Source organism: Bacillus rossius, chromosome 14 (genome assembly GCF_032445375.1).
Source record: "Bacillus rossius redtenbacheri isolate Brsri chromosome 14, Brsri_v3, whole genome shotgun sequence".
Taxonomy (NCBI): domain Eukaryota; kingdom Metazoa; phylum Arthropoda; class Insecta; order Phasmatodea; family Bacillidae; genus Bacillus; species Bacillus rossius.
In genome coordinates this window covers 27,255,940-27,273,492 of record NC_086341.1, presented here as the reverse complement: position 1 = coordinate 27,273,492, position 17,553 = coordinate 27,255,940, and the positions used below count along the sequence as shown (strand labels likewise).

The following is a 17,553-nucleotide window of genomic DNA, read 5'->3' as shown; positions in this document are numbered from 1 at the left end:
GATTTCTTCCCAGTTTTCTTCTCTTTGTATCATGAGGTTCACTAGGCTCGCAGGATTGAGAGTCTTGTCTTTTTGTTGCTTCGGTGTGTGGCTCTGTGGTTCTTCCATCGTTCGCACTCGAAAAACGTGTGCTGCCAAATGTGTGTCCCCAGTATACCTCACAACACAGTCGGAGGGGTTTTATTGGACGGAAAAATGGCTTCCGATTTTCTCCATCAAAAATAATTGTGCAGATGACGTCCAATATGTTTCAAATCCCGTCACACTATCAAAGTTTATATTTTGTCCCAAGCTATCCCGAACTGTACAATTTTTAAAATCTATATTTTGAAATTAAATAATGCATCACAGCTCTGGACGGAATTTTTAAACTTATTATGTTTGTGCATTTTTTAAAGAAAAATTTGAACGTGAATAAATTTAAATCAATACTAATCGTTGTATAATAAAATAATTTTTCTAAGATTTTTTAAAGTTATAGAAACATAATTTCATTTTTACACATAAAAAGGTTTTCGCATACGACAAACATATTAACCTTATTTTAGTTGTAACCATATTTCTTTTTACCACTTTAACTGGCCATGTGCTCTTCGCCATTTTAAAGAATAATTTAGACGGGAACTGATGCCATTTCCGTTTTCGCTTGGCACGATTTCGATTGGCTCGATTTTTGATGGCTGGTCGCATCCAACACCCAACTTATTTTGGAACCCGTCCTATATGAAAATTATTTTATGGGAACTCAAGTCATCCAACTTGTCAAACAAACGTGGCTGATCCAGAGACGTTTGCGGTGACGTCATAACCCTCCAACTTCATTTGACACATAACATTGGAAGGTATCGGAAGTGAAAATTTGACAGTGTGACAGGGCCCAAAGAAAACGAAATTGTGCATCCGATATGTCCAGTCAATACAGTAGCTGTCCCAGATATATATTTTTTTTGAAAGGGGAGGGGGGGGGGAGGTGACCTGAGGGTTTTGCACGGGGTAGAATATGCCTTCCAGTTAAATGCGAGTCTGAAATATTGAAAAACATAATTTTTAAAAATGCCCCACAAAAGGCGATTTTTGACGTGACGACTAATAAATCGATGAACGCCGGCTGCACGCACGAAAAAGTGTCCCGTAACGCACATTGTCCCGTTACGCTGTGTCCCTTTACGCTCATTGTACGCTTGCGCCGCATCTGTCTCTCTTCCACTCGATTGGAACAACCATCGATTTGACTTTTTCGAGGCACATTAAACTTGAAACACTCCCATTCGTTTCCTACTTTTCCTATCATCGTCCTATCCTTAACAGAATAACACAGATTGAAAGAAGTTAAATAGCAAACATGTATACAAGTTATAGTTAAAATAATCTCTTCGTTAACGTAATAAACATATTTGAATTAATGAGTGCAAAGAAAAGCAAATTTATCAATTAAATTGTATATTTCATTTCACTCCTTCTTTGTATCCATACAAAGTAGTGATAATTCAATAAAAATGATTCAATTTTATTCATAAAAGTATGCAATCAGTTCATCAATGTTTTTTTATGATTTTGTCACGTTAAACTATCGTCCGTAAACCGACTTTACAGACAACCATTTTTTTTTGAAGGGGGAAGGGGGGAGGTGACCTGAGGGTTTTGCACGGGGTAGAATATGCCTCCCAGTTAAATGCGAGTCTGAAATATTGAAAAATATAATTTTTTAAAAATTCCCCACAAAAGGCGTTTTTTTTGAACGCATTTCTGTTTTGAAAGCCCCGTCTACCTGAGAAGATGTGCAGAGCTTCAGATAAAACCACGCGATTTCCTGAAACTGCTCAGTGGTGTCTGCTCACGAAAAACATTCGAGAATACGCTGAGGACGGATGAGTAGTTTTGTTTCCGTGTTTTGTTTTCAAAACCGTTTTTAGGAAGAGTGAAACATTGCTAAATCTCTGTGTTTTCAGAATATTTTTTAGACATGTAAAGCCCGGTACAGATTATTAAAAAAACACTCTTAAGGGCGCCGCCTATGTCCGTGGGAAAATCACTTCGCGCGCTTGGACGGGCTCATCTTCGTGCAGGAATCGCGGCAGACGCTGGAACTACTCGCCGTGGCTTTCCGCCCCTCGAAAGGCGGGATGTAGTGATGGGTCGTTCGTTAACGATTCGTTCAAAAAGAACGAATCTTTGAGAGAACGAAATCTTGCGATTCGTTCGCGATGTAAAGAACCGGCTCTTTGAGAGCCGGTACCTTGAAAGATTCGGAAGAACGAAAACGCGGAGAGAACGAGAGAACGAGATGAGAGAACCGGTCACGCGCCCGGTCTGATTCGTTCGTAAGATTCATGACGTCAGGAGTCTGAAGAATTAGTAATCACAGCGTGCGCATGTTCACAAGAGCAAACGATAACTGATCAAATAAAATAGGGTAACATGAAAAGTATCTATACCTGAAAATGTCAACTGTTAAGTAGTGGTTTAAAATTGCTTTTTCACATTCACATACACAAATTTGGAAATAAAAAACTAAAAAAAAAAACCGTATGAATTAAAAAATAACAGGGAAAGTAACTACAAATGTTCACACTTACCATTTTTGGGTTAATTAATGTAGGGGAGAGTTGGGTAAAACAGGGTAGTTGGGTAGAACGGGGTACCACTGTTATTTTCCGTACACGTGGTGCTATCTGTGTGTACGTTTGGTAAGTTACTCCTCTATACGTCGTCACTAGAGTGAGGTAGTATGAAGTGTCGCACAGTATTCTTTCGTGCGTAATAATGGAAATTACAAATTTATGAAGTTTCACTAAAATGTTTAGCGTGTATTGGCTATACAATATTTAATCAGTGGTTGCAGATATATTTTATGGTAAGTTGTATTCAAGTAAAGTATTATATTTGCTATGTTGTGCCATAGTAACCGATGTAATTGACGGGTGTTAAGATTTTCTGTTGTCTTTTTGCTTGAGAACCTGCATGTAGGGTAAAACAGGGTACACAGGTAATGGGTAAAACGGGGTAGTACCTCGTTCTGTCCAACCAGTTTCCTGTTTTAATCATCTTTTCGATCAATTGTGCAAATGACTTTTATAATTAAAAACAGTTTTGTTATGCATACTAAATGTTATACAGAGTTACCTACAGTACATTTATACAGTCAACCAAAAGTCTTGTATCGGTGAGGAAAAAAATTGGAAACGTAAAAATGTTGTAGGCCCATGTAATTAAATTGTAATTTGACTTTATCTTTTTTTCTATTTTTAAAAATAAAAACCATGCTCGAAAAAACCATGTCGTCCTATTGTGTTTTCCCCCACACTGCACCCATAGGTTGCAGCCCTTAGATGTTTCCTTCATGTCCCCATTGATGCAGTATTATAGTGATGAAGCAAGGAAATGGGTTCGTTTACATCCTGGACGTCCCATTACAATTAACCAGATCGGGAAACTCTATGGCGCTGCATTTATGAAGGCCGCTTCTATGGAAACTGCGGTAAATGGTTTCAGAAGAACTGGAATATTTCCCCTTGATGCAAGTATCTTCCCAGATTGGATGTTTTAGCCAGCGGCAACAACTGACCGAGCTAACTCCAGGCCTTCAGAACCGAGTGGAAATGACACTGTTGGTGATATTCCACTGACTGCTGCAACAACTGACCGAGCTAACTCCAGGCCTTCAAAACCGAGTGGAAATGACAGTGTAGGTGATATTCCAGTGACTGCTGCAACAACTGATCGAGCTTACACAATGCCTTCAGAGTCCCATGGAAATGTCAGTGTTGGTAATATTCCTGGGACATCTGGTTTGGTATCTTCACCAACTGAATCTCGTTTAGGCCTATCTGATAAAAACAATCGAAATGCTTCATCAAACAGTAGCTTCACAATTCCACCGACTACAGTGATGCCGATTTCCCATGTCAAAAGGAATCCTGCAGAAGGAAGAGGACGACGACGTGGCAAGGCAGCTGTGCTGACCGACTCGCCATATAAGAACGAACTAATTATTATTCAGTCAGCTTCACCAAAATCTTTAAAAAGGAAAAATTCTGGTGTGTCTAAATCTCAAAACAGTTCTAAAACACATAAGAATAAAGAAGACAGCAACAAATCCATACCAACAGTAACTTTGCGTGTGTCTGATGATGATGACGTTCCTTGCATTTATTGCGCTGAACAGTTCTCCACTTCAAAATCAGCCGAAAGTTGGGTGCAATGATTAAAGTGTCATTCTTGGAGCCATGAAGGATGTGCTGGTGTAGACACAGATGACTGTAGGCCATTTGAATGTGATTTCTGCCAGTTTGGAATAAAGACTCTGGCCTTATTTTGTGTTCTGATGGGCCTACTATGCCATATTAGGCTAATTAAACAATCATATGTTTTGTCAGATATTTGGGTTCACCGCATATGCAAGTTTGTATTATACATAGTAAGATTATGCTTTTAGACTAACCACTTCCTCAAAATTAACAGTGTTGTGTTATTGTTGTTCAAACAATGTTTGTGATTTTCCGCAAACCAATGTTTTTGTGAAGTTTTACTGCAAATACAGAGGAAAATGTAAGGTGAAGGCTTATAATTGATTTTTTTTTAAATTCTCATATTTTTACTGACATTTGTATTTATTTTTCATACTACATGTTGTTCAGAATTTTTTATAGTGCACATGTAAAATCATTTTAAAAATCTGCTTTCTGTACCCCGTTTTACCCAACCAGTTGGGTAAAACAGGGTAGTGTGCATACATTCAAATAAATAAATATCTCTGCAAGAATAATATTTCAGAAGACACGGTACTAGTTGCAGAATTAAACTCACATTCTAATCTACGCATGCTGATGTTTTCAGACAGATACAGCAATATTAAAACAATAAATTAAAGCGATTTATACTAAGTACCCCGTTATACCCTACTCTCCCCTACTTCATTTGTTTCTCTTCATACTGAATTGCAGTAGTATTAAATTTTTGTCTTTTTTCTCTAAATGTGTTGGTCTACATGTAAACACTTTACTGTCACTAGAGTGTAAATAGCATATATATTAATATTTGTAACTTAAAAAGTAATAAAATATAAATAATCTTGTTTCATATACGCAACTGTGATTCACTGGCTACGGAAAGCAATGTTCAAATTCAAATACAAAAACACGTACGTAATACTCTAAAGGATGAACGAGTTACGACACCTGATAAAAGAGCCAGATCCCATACACAGAAAAGAACGAATTGACCGAGATGAACGAATCGTTCTGAACGAATCATCTCACGGTACTGATCCAAAAGAACCGATTCGGTCAAAAGATCCGTTCTGCCCATCACTAGCGGGATGGTGTCTTCCCCCACCCGACCGCCGAGCAGACACCTGGGTGGGAGAGTGCGGGGGCAGGGGAAAGGGCGCGAGGCAGATAGTGAACGTGGTGTCCGCTTCCCGGCACCGAGCCGGCACCTCGAGACACTTGGCTGGCGCATGCGGCGGAATGTCATTGTTTAGGATTTCCGCGCTGAACTAAGGCCAGATTACACTTCAGAGAATCGTGAAAGATATTTTTATGCCATGATACTTTCTTTTGGAATGAAGAAACTATAATATAATTATTATTACCCATTAAACGAATGCTCTGTTGCTTTTAAAGTTGTGTTTGTATGCAATATTTTGCAGCTGATGAAACAATCGCCGTTTATTGTTCTGCAGTAAAATACATCTAGCATATTTCATTTCGGACGCTATTGTTTTCAGCCGTTCTTATAAATCATTAGGTCCGTTCTACAGTGAACGCACAAAAACGAATATTTTAATATACTTGCAACAGTGGACGCAAGCGGACACGGAAACGCTTCGGCATGAGATTGGCAACACAACTCTTGCGATTGCGTTTGAGTTTCCGTTATGCGTTTCCGTTGCTTACGGTTCCGTGTCACTGTAGAACAGGCTTTAGTAAAAATGGTTAACGAATAAAGATATATTTTCCTATTCAAACTCGGAAAATATAAGTGGCCTTTTATAATGAATGCCGTAACTGCATGCAATGATATGAAAGGCTTAGAATGATAGTGGAATAAGGCACATTACCAATTTTTAACAAAACAATTATTTGTTATGATATTTAAAAGACAGAACCAACTAAGTGCTTGAATGATTGTGAGAAAGTTAATAAATATTAAATAATTTAGAGGGGCTTTCGTATGAAACATATTTAATGTAACACTAGTGCTTCGGAATATAAGTGACTTACACCATTATCAATATTAGCCTCTCATATGTTACGTAAACGATGATTGCCTCACTCCTTATATGGTTGGCTGTGAATTAACAAATGGTGTTTCAAATTTGTGGTACTTTAAAACAACTATCTACATTTGCTATCAAATGAGATCGTTTTGTTTCTATTGCATTTAATAACAAATAATTTAGATTATTACCGACTGAACTATTAAACTTGCTACGCATTAGCGTACACTGATTGGCTAAATTTATTCTTATATGTTCGTCAGCCTGTGTGCTGCTTAGCGCTACAGCTCACAATTTTTAAGAGATAGTGCGGAAAACGATGTCTAGAAAGAACATAGCGAATGCAATTTTATTTCAGGACAAAAAAAAACTGTAAATTTCACTGCGGGTCATAAATAAACTTATGAAATATTTTATAAAAAATTAAGACATGTTTAGTTTTTGTTCTACTGTAAGTTAACTAGTAGTCTAATGTTTATTCGTTTGTGTACTCGTATAGGCCTTTCTATATTGCCTGAGTTTATTCTTATGATTGTCTTAGATTATTCAATGACCTAGTGAGTGTACTAAAGGATTAATTTGTCATGTAATATATGACAATGTTACTCAACGTACTACATCCCTATTTATTGTCGTCGGTCTTAAGTAATGTAAACTCTGTAATGTGTCTAATCTTAATGTATTTATATATTATTCTTATTTTAATATGGGTAATACCATGTGTGTTTGTGATCCTTCTTAATGTAACAAATACTATAATGTATGTTTTCTTCATATTCCTACTTAATTTTAAAGTACCAGATGTGTGAATTTAATATTCGTTCACTATTACAATAATAATGTACTACAGAGGCACATGTATCCACAAATGTAAACCTCTTGTAGGCACTTTGTAAAGATTGGTAGTAAATCGTAATTAAACTTTTCCTTTGGCAGTGTATACAAAATGCCAAAATAAAATGGAAGGGTATGTAATGAAATCACTTGCTGCAAAGTGTGTATGGATATGTGTATATTTTACAACATATGTATATAAATATCTTTCTTGTAAATTACAACATTCATAACAAAATATATTATTCACACAACACCTAATGCTCATTCAACAATACCACATTTACATATTTTATTTACATTTTATATCTATGAGAATTGTTATGTTCATTCTTAATACAGGTTATACATCTATGTAATTTGTACCACAAAATAAGACAGTTGTCACCATGAATCAGCTTAAGTAAATGGTAAAAAACTGGCTTAATGTTTTGAAACTGTTGAGACAATAGCTACAATACAATAGCTCTGAACATACATACTAATTGTTTACACAAAAAAATATTCCACCTTACATATTTAAACATACAAAAATAAATATATTCATACAACTATTTCAGATTCAGTATAACAAATTATTTCGTTTCGAACACTCTTGATAAATAATACGGTGCAAATACAAATAATGAAACTAATGTTAATACATCAAAACCAAAAATAAAAATAAACAGCTGCTCGATACTAGTAGTAAACTATCAGCGCACAATATAACATGTAGAGTGAAACAAACATTTTACGTATATCTTTTAAAACGATTCACAATGAGATACGGCCCATAATAATATAATCTAAGTGCAAAGTTATAAGACACTGCATGCCAATTACACTGTTACATTATATTGATTTAAGTATTTCACAGCATACACAAACATAAGGTTTTTTTTCTGTTGGCACGGAAACTGGCAACTGGGCACTTGTCTGTATAACTGTATCATTTCAAACATCTTTCGTCAAACTAGTACGCCAATTTTCTATGTTTCAATTGTTTATTGGACTAGAAAACAAAAATCTATAGGCCTAACTGTAATCTTTATGAAATCATTTTTGTTGTTAATATCCTTCTTTAAAAATGGGAATTTACCTGTACTGTTTGTGGTAATTTTGGCTTACATGTAAGGCTATTGTCCATCAATTGTTTACAGTGTATTATCAGGTTCCCTGATTTCCATATTCCTAGGATAACGTGGATCTATTATTTCCGGTAGAAGGCACGTCATGTAAAACTGTGTCAGTTTGTTGATCATTTTTTCTTTCCAGAAACTGTTCTCTCTTTCAATTTGTTGCACTAGTAAGCCACGTGGTGTCCAAAGGACGAAATAACAGTACTTACGATTGGTAATATGCAGTTGTCCCTGCACTTGGTACATGTAAGCATGTCCTTTCTTCAGAAACATTTTACCATCCACAATGTTACAAAATGTTACTTTTTTCTGTTCCACTGCTTCTTGTGGAGACATTCTGGCAGCTACGGCAGGACATTTTACTTCAAGGATACCATCATCTCCAACAAGACCGTCAGGTGTTGCTGCCAGCCATGGGTGTTCCTTATCGACGAATAAGCCACAGCGAGCCACCTTCTTACCAAAGTTCACTTCAAAATCCTGAATGGCGCTATGCTCATTTTCCAATCCATACCTTGTGGCCTCCGTCCCTGAAAACCTACTGTACAATATATTGACAACGGATTTTGCTCGCTTAGTGGATTTCTTCATGTTACAGATTCTACCGAAATTTGATGCTGTCAGTCGCTTGATTCTTTCTGATTTCCAGAGAACAGAATCATTTTGCCCTTTGGTAGCGATTTGTAGATTTTCTCGTTCTTCATCCGTTTTACAAAGACTAGCGAGAAATTCCTGTGTCTGTCTTGCATATTCGTCTGGTTCCATGTCAGGTATGCGTTGTTCTACACAGCCATAATCCTTGTCAGGACCTGTCACATACAACTTTCTGCGCTTAAATGTTTGTGGGTTTGTCAGCCTCCTGAGCTTTCTTTTCTCTGATGAACGTTCCTTGCGCTGTATGTGAGCTTTAGTGATGTTTCCAGGACTACTGTTTGTTAAACCTTTATGGATAAAGGACTGTGTTTGAGGACCTGAATTAAAAGAAATTACAGAGAGCTCGCTTCTTGTTTGGTAGCCACCACTCAAACAAAAGTTTACTCGTTTACTTGAAACATGCTTGCAAACCACATTATTGAAAGACTCTGCTGTATTAGTATTGACATTATGTAAAAGGCTTACAGCATGATGTGCAACAATGTTTCGAGCTGCTATTATTTCTGACCATATACCTGCCTCTTGAAGAGGCGGTACAAGGTTTTCCTCGTTTTCTTTCAATCCGCTACAGAAATAACCTCTAATTGCGCATCCTGAGTGGTCACCAAATACGTGAAATGGACCATTGTAAATGTCAAGTTTTAACTCCTCAATTTTTCTGTGAATTGGAAACTCTTTTTGAGCACGCCTATGCTGCACAGCTCCGGTGACTGCAGCTCGAAGGCGGAGTTGTTTGTCAGATACAGCCTTTCGTAGAACAGGAGAAACGGAACCAATTTCGTTTTTCGTCTTTTGAGCAATACAACGTATCCTTCGAAGGTAATTTCGCAGTATGTGGTTAGTACATTCAATTTTGGTGATTGTAAAATTTGGACCATATGGCTGAGCCTTCACCAACTGGGTCATAATGCTGCTATCGCCATCTCCTGAAAATGTTTACAACACGCTACGTACTAATGTGATAAATGTATAGGTATTTATTTATATACGAAAAAAAATACAAGGCCATGTTGCAGCGTTTCGAAAATAATGAGTTAAATTTATCAGTTAGTTTCCAATGTAATGAATTGAGAAAATTCTAGACTCCGTGAAATGAAACTGTGAACAAATCCTTAGAAGCTATTTAAATCTACCACGTATAATTCGGCCGCATGCATTATTTTGTCATTCTTTATCTCATTTTCGGGCAAAAAATTGGCGTTAACTTATTTAGAAATATTGGAAAAAAACTGTTATGTTTATTGGTATGACAATACTTTAATAAAACGTTTAAGGTGGTATTGTTAAAACTGGGTGATTTTTCTGTATAGACAAAACATTGATTAAAAATTATTGTTTTTGAAGGGCCGTTAAACGCTGTAACATGGCCTTAAACAAGATAAGACTTCAATACTCTATTTCTCACAAATATTAAAACTAAGGCCGCATACTTTACAATATTTTTGGGTCCTTTTTTCGGCTAAATGGAAAACTTTATACCTTGCATACCCTTTAAAAATATTCCTAAGAACCATACCAAGACATAAATCTGCAGTTAAGCTCTCAAAGAAGTACATATATTAACATAGTGGTAGGCTCTGAATTGTATGGCTATGCTATTTCTGGGGTATGAAATACAAGTGCAAGACAACATTTCTTTAATTAACACAACTACTTACATACAATGGCTCACTGAAAAATACCTACAGAAAACTACCAAATCATTTTTAACTCGAAATGGCCACATATGCACGTTCTTCTTGTAGGCATATCAGAGCGCTCGGTTACTGCTCTGAGGCTAACTATTTTCATATAGTTCACAATATTTAGTACCTACTCTTCGCGAGGTTACATTTATAAACATTGTAGAGCTAATACCTTTCTGTATATTTAGGAAGTAGCTGTTACAAAAGCGCTACATTTCAGTTCGTTACAATATGCAGCATTGTATGAAAACATATGAAACGTGCGACGTCGGAAATAAAAACATTAAATACCACACGGCATTGAAATTATTTCGAAAATATACTATCGACACAAATACATAATAATTAATAACATCTGAAATTAACTGATCACCTTGTGACTCACCAATCAGCTGATGATATTTCAGGTTATGCATGGAAACACTGCATTTGAAACCTTCCACTATGATGTCAGATTCCATGGCATTTGAAGACTTGTTCCAATTTTTGAAACAGACGTGGTCCTTTGGCGTCTCATTTTTACTGTTTGCTCGTGAACATATGCAGCAGTATCGATTCCTAGTGCTTGCGAAGATAACTTTTTTTGTTTCTTTTCCTACTATGCAAGCCTATAAGAAAAAAAAACAAGCATATTTAATCTGTTCGCTGTAAAACTTAATGTAAGGTAACGAACATTGTATAATCAGGATAATTACATTATTTCGAATGTCTGGCATTATGCCAATAGGCTCTAAGTATATGGCTCTATGCCGGTAGGCCTAAAAGACTTTCATACTAGCAAACAGGTCTATCACAAAATAACTATACAATGTTTGCACTTATAAAGAATTTAAATTGTCGCATTTATCTACAAAAGAAGGAAATATTAACAAAATAACTATTACGTGTTGTTCACACTGTCATGAACTTATTTTAGTTACTAATAATACATAATTACTGATATAACACAGATTGCCTACAAATTATTATTCAACACGCAATAAGATTACGTAATACACAAACTTACCACCCCAGAAAGAGCATCATATTTGTTTCCATACGATCGTTTACACCAAGCTCCATCAGTGACAACTGCTATGAGAGGAACTCCGTCGACATCCACACTGCCATTTTCTACTGCCAATCTTGCTTCTTCTTTGCCAGCGGCTTCCATACTTTGACATGCGACATCGTGTATAACAGAAGATAGGGATTTTTGACATTTGTTGAAAGTCTCCTTGGCCATGCAAGGCATTTCCAAAGTTGAAGTTATGTCTTGTAACTGTGTAAAACTTTGGCCCGTTAACAACATACTGTTCACCCATGCCATGTTACAGTTGACTTTATTTGTTTGGGGGTCCTCCGAGAAAATAGATTCAACAGTACCACACATATTACACTTGAAATCAAATTTACTTATCATTCCATTTTTATGTTCTTTTATTAATCGCATATTTTCAAACGAACACTGAAACACTTTGTTATGTTGGCTGATGCGCGACATTTCTTTGAATAGAAAGTCAACATCAAACAGTCGACGGCCTTGTATCGGAAAGGTTGATGATTCAGAGCTGAAAGTTTTTTTAGGAGAGGTTTGTTCTGGTGAAGATGCTGGTGACGAAAGTTTCTCCACGCCTTCAAGAAGCTGAGCGTAGTCACATGTGACCGATTTTGACTCTTGTTCCGTGTCTGAAAATATTCCAGTAACATCATATTCTTCTGTAGGATAATCAGTAGTTGTGACTTTCTGCGGTGTCGCCAATATTTCGTTTGTCCAAAACGAACAACCTGCTCCATCGATGTCTACTTGATCATGTGAAGCAGTATCGCCGGGAGAGGTGGAACACCTAAAACAAAACAAAATTAAAGATATGATTTTCCTTGAAATAATAATCAAATACGCTATTAAAATTGTAAACAACTATTATTGTTGACATAATTAGTAGGCTAAAATTAATAATATATTTCATTAATTATGTCGCAAAGTTTGGCTCAATGTTCCAATTGTGAAATTACAACATTGCTGTGTAAAACAAAAATACCACGTCTCAGAATATTTTAATTATATAACCGTTAAAACAAAATAATTTATTAACTGTAGGCGTAATGGAAGATATGTTAAACAGTATTTGAATACAGCAAACAACAACACTTCCAACCGCTCAGCGATGGTAACAGTAAAAAGCTATAAACAAATAATATTTTGAAAACGCTCACATAAGTTATATACAATTGTTACTAGGTATAACCCTTCAACTTTCTTTTAACATAAAATGTAACTACGCAACTGAAGTACTATTTATAAGTGTTAATAAAGATCTAAATTTTAATCATAAGTAATTAAAATAAAAAATGAAAGATTATATTCTTTTATTTCTTCCATATTCCTATGTTTGTAGAATACTGTTACCTACTTTACAATTTGCTAACGAGTTTATCGGAAGAATGATTTGATCCGTGTTGTCTGCAGCCGAAAGCCGATGACCTGACCACTACGCTACCATTTCTTATGATAGTAGTTGAGTTAGATATAATATTTAGGTTGAATTTAAAAGTATGTGGACTGAAAACACTAATATTATATTATGAAAAAATACCGCCTCATAAATTGAGCGCGAAATCTTACAAATTAAATTTGCGAATTAATATGTTTCACTATTTCAATTATTGGTTTAACAAAGTTAATATGTAGTTTTCTACAGTTTACTGATTGAGATGTTTCATCAAATTGAATCTGTGAAAAATCGTAAGTAATAACGAATATTTACTGATTCCGATGTAGAGTCAATTAATTTTCAGTTCTCAGTCATAAAATGATGGAACGTATTTATGTAAGCTATTATAAATACATACACACACGACATTTAAGAGAAATGTGTCAAGAACAGGCATATTACTTTTTTATTAATTTTCATTCAGTGCAGAAGTATTTGGAAACATTTAAGGAAACGTTTCATGAATCTCATACGGGAAAGCATGCTATAAAACTATGCAGTAATGTAGTGGACTATTTTATGTATGTGTATAGGCCTACGTAATATTCATATACAGGTATTCATGCGTTATAGACGTTTTATCCGTGCTAGAAAAGTAAGAGAGACACATTCTTTCGGCATTTTGCCCTTTAATTATTCTTAAGTAATTGTTGAAAAAAACTATTATTCAAACCTTGCTGGAGACAACGTTATGTAGCAAGTCTCACTGTCTGTCTGGGTTTTCCTTTCAACAGCATTTTCTATATTCCCCGCGTGTTTGGATGTACTGAAAGACTCATGTGAAGTATAGTTGGAAAACCTTGTTTCATGGTTTTTCACGTAACGCAGCCTGTGAAAGAAAGAACATTTAAATTTAATACAGCTTAAATGGATAGTAAATGAATATAAAAAAATTATGCTATATAAACTTTTCAACTGAAAGTGAAGGCTTACATGTTTCTTAATAAATGTACAACACACTTACCTGCCGTCAACTAAACGTAAAACTTTCCCTTTGTTCCATTTCCTTTTCTTTCGAACTGCATTCAGACGCAAGTGACGTTTTTTACCTCTTCTTTTGTCTTCATTCAAAACTTGCTTTCTCGCAGATTCCATACCTTTGTAAATCAAACCTTTCTAAATGGGTATAAAGGCTAAACGTTCTACTGGCACTTGACGCGAGTCAATTCACCCACACACATTCACAAGTATCAGAGCACGCACGCAGGATGATGGATGTACGAACTATTATCTCGCACCTCGCACTGTGCGTCTGTCAAAGACAGCTACTGCCCTAGACTCAGGTTAGCGACACGCAGCAGCTGGGCACTCCCCCTACCAGCCGGATCTTTTCCCCCCGCATACCCACCTTCCCGCCGCTCAAGGCTACTTCCCCTCCCGGACTGATAGCGGCCGAGCGGAGCGCGTGGTGGCGCCACTTCACTGGAGTGTCTTACTGGCATGCAGTGCTTTAGAACTGCATCGTAGAACCATCGATTTTCATCTACGAAACTATATTTTTTTTATCACGCGACGCAAGACAAAGGTGCATTCTACGGGTCTATAATTTTCCGAAGCCCGGGAAAATGAATCTTCTTACCTAAATCTCGCCGCAAAAAGTGCCGTTTTAGCCATTTTCACAGTCAAAACTTACCTATTAGTAAGGGAAAATAGAACGTCTCACTATTATAGGCCTGTAAGCTGTTCCTTAAATGCTTTTCGTAGCCAAACCGCAAAACAATACGTGGAATAGTTTTCGAATAAAAGCCGGATTTCCAAGGCTCTGCACGTCTCTGCGCTCTCCAAGTAGGCGGCGCCCTTAAGGGGCCCGCCTACCTGGGCACACATACGGTGTGCAGAGCTTCAGGAAAAACAACGCGATTTCAAAACTACTCAAGATATCCGAGTGGGGCCTATTTACGAATAGCATTTAAGAGTTCGCTTAGGCCCGAAAAGTACTTTTAATTTCGGATTAAGTTTTTAAACTGTATTTTTAGAAGCGTTAAAATGCCTAAAACGCGTGTTTTCAGAGTAATTTTTAGGCATACAACAATCAGTACAGACTCTTGAAAGCACTTAAGGGGCTTGCATAACACCTTTATCTTCATTACTCCGCCATATAATGTTACGGTCACCGCTCAAATTTCACAGTTATCCTGTGACGACGAGACGAATGCGCGCCAGTTCAGAGACTCGCGCTTAGAGGCTATACCGCGCTGGAAGCACCAGCGAGCGTCGCGCTTATCATCCCGCCTCACTAACACACATACACCCCTGACGAGGCGGGCCCCTTAAGGACTTTCTTTACAACTTAATCTTTATTTCTCCGCCGTTAATGTTATTGATGCTGCTCGGATATCATAGCTGTCTTGTAATCCCGCCTCACTGACACAGATACACCCCTGACTAGGTGGGCCCCTTAAGTCAACAGGAGTTAAATAAACCAATAGCACTTAAAATGTATAGCAATATATTTTTACAAAAATAAAATAAGAAATTAAATTTTCACACTTCAGTAATCTATTTGAAAGATAAAACAGTACAAATGAAATAATTCACTTGAACGATAAAATCTAAACAGTAAAGTACCCCGTTAAGGGGGGGGGGGGGGAAGAGAGGATGGTTCTCACTAAAGATTTACAATTCTTACAAACATGGCATCGAAAAAAACCTGCAAAGAGCCTCACAGTGGTCGGACTCTACTTAATTCGTTATTTTCCTAATCGAGCCCTCGCTCCTGAGCGTTGCATCTTTCGTTACACTCGAGTCATCGCCTCGACTTACTCTTATAGCTGTTAAGCAGTTTCACTTAAAAAAAAAATACTAACTTACTTCTAAGCTCCTAGTGTGTCCCGGAGAAGATTTATTTTTGTCACTTCAGTTTTTAATTTTAGTTCTGAGGTCTCCCGTTGAACCACCACTGATGTTTTGTTTACCACGCCACTGTAAAAAAAAATGCTGTTTTTCAAAGAAATTCTTTGGATGCTAGCTGCCACAATATTTAATTGTGATGATCAAGGGCGTAGTCAGGGAGACAACATGGCTGCCTACAGCCACTCATTTACAAGCTTCGGATGACTAATATGTGGCTCATTTTATGGCCACTGAATGTGCATTTTGATTTGATACAATTTCTTGACATTGCAGTTTTGCACTGTTTGTCACGGGAAAAAAAAATTCTCTAATGCATAATAAGAAATGAAAAAGACATAAAAAAACCGAAATCAGCTGAAATCAAACAGATAAACCCACGATAATCCTAAACAGGAATATCAGACAGCACAATAATTCCGTGGAAGTAATTCAGCACAGACGAACACAATGGGCTAACAACGACGAGACAGTTTCAACGAGAACAGTAAATGTAGACAGACAACAAAACCTGGACAACGCAGTAAATATAAGAACACAACGATGAAGATAGATATTATGGATAACACAACGACAACACCGACGAAGACAGTTGGTTTCGTATGACAAAACATTTGCGACGTTTCGGGAACTGTGTTCGTGTGTCCTGTTATTACTTTTTCATGACTAAATTCCTACAGCGGAATTCTTGTGCTGTCTGATATTTAAGTTTGAATGTGTTTGTCTGTGCTGTCGTCATTGTGTGTTGTCCGCAATACATGTTTAGCAGTTAGGCCTATTTAGGCTTTTCTATGGGTTTATTTTTTCATTTCTTATTTTGCATTCATAAATTTTTTCCCCGTAACAAACAGTAAAAAACAGCAATGGCGTATGTCAAGAAATTGTATCAAATAAAAATTACCCATGGCATAAATCATTTAAAGAACGAATATGCATATATTAGAACATAATCATCGGCAGTGGCATTGTATGGATATGCCTTTCATAAGTGGCACTTCAAATTTGAAAACTTCAGGTTATTAAGAAGACGCTAGCCTGAAAAGGCGTTAAAGAGAATCTCTATTTGAAAATTTCCCGGAGGAGGACCCCTCGCTGTAATGGGGGTACACCATACCCCTCACCATCCCCTCCACAAACTGGCTATCAACAATACATTCTTTTAGCTTCTTTCGTCCCCCCCCCCCCCTTTTCCATGCTACAAGAAAACATTTTCAAATTTTCAGTGAAACGTACAAAATGTATGTTATAACTTATTAATTGTTATAAATTGGGATACTCGCTACACTTTGTATATTAAAAAGATTTTTTTTGAAGGTATACTTCTTTAGACGCGTTATGAAAGAGTGATGAGAGTGAATTTTTACAATGCGCGCGCACCATGCAATGAAATTTTCACAGGATGAAAAAAGGGCTACATACATTTAAAGAATTATATACGTGCTTTTAAATCTTATACTTTAGCTATCGAGATCGAATTCTGGTCCATATCTTTAAAAAAATCATTTATATATTGTGAATATTAGTGATGGAAATTGTTTGTATAAACTTTTTCAAATGCATTCATATAAGGGAAGTTATTTTCCCGTATGTATAATTAGTTTGCTTTATAAATTATCACTTATGTTAGTAAATAATTCAAATTAATAAATGGGATTAAACATTTAGTATATTTATTGATTTTAATTATTAATTAAAATTTATCTCGATAGTTTTAT

The 17,553-nt window shown here is 36.4% G+C and overlaps 2 protein-coding genes across 11 annotated transcripts in view; one reads left to right on the top strand and one right to left on the bottom strand.

Annotated features, from left to right (window-relative positions):
* The window catches only part of LOC134538740 (serine/threonine-protein kinase 26), a 473,430-nt gene that overhangs the window by 27,287 nt on the left and 428,590 nt on the right, over window positions 1-17,553 (top strand). The gene's annotated exons all lie outside the window — the stretch shown is intronic.
* Window positions 350-15,782, bottom strand: LOC134538739 (uncharacterized). 7 transcript variants are annotated; one of them, XM_063380199.1, is made up of 5 exons: window positions 13,953-15,782; window positions 13,662-13,817; window positions 11,521-12,340; window positions 10,900-11,122; window positions 350-9,755 (listed from the first exon to the last, which is right to left on the bottom strand). In XM_063380199.1, exons 1-5 carry the CDS (start codon window positions 14,081-14,083, stop codon window positions 8,191-8,193), a joined length of 2,895 nt encoding a protein of 964 aa, XP_063236269.1. In that variant the 5' UTR covers window positions 14,084-15,782; the 3' UTR covers window positions 350-8,190. The 7 variants fall into 7 exon arrangements, with proteins under 7 accessions (XP_063236269.1, XP_063236270.1, XP_063236272.1 ...); XM_063380200.1 differs by having other exon boundaries at window positions 13,662-15,782; XM_063380204.1 differs by lacking the exon at window positions 350-9,755 and having other exon boundaries at window positions 10,377-11,122.

Coding starts and splice junctions, on each gene's coding strand:
- LOC134538739 (XM_063380199.1), bottom strand. CDS start 14,083: ATGGAATCTGCGAGAAAGCAAGTTTTGAATGAAGACAAAAGAAGAGGT. Junction 12,341..13,661: donor ATAACGTTGTCTCCAGCAAG/GTTTGAATAATA, acceptor GTTTTGTTTTAG/GTGTTCCACCTCTCCCGGCG. Junction 9,756..10,899: donor GAAATATCATCAGCTGATTG/GTGAGTCACAAG, acceptor AAACATTTTCAG/GAGATGGCGATAGCAGCATT.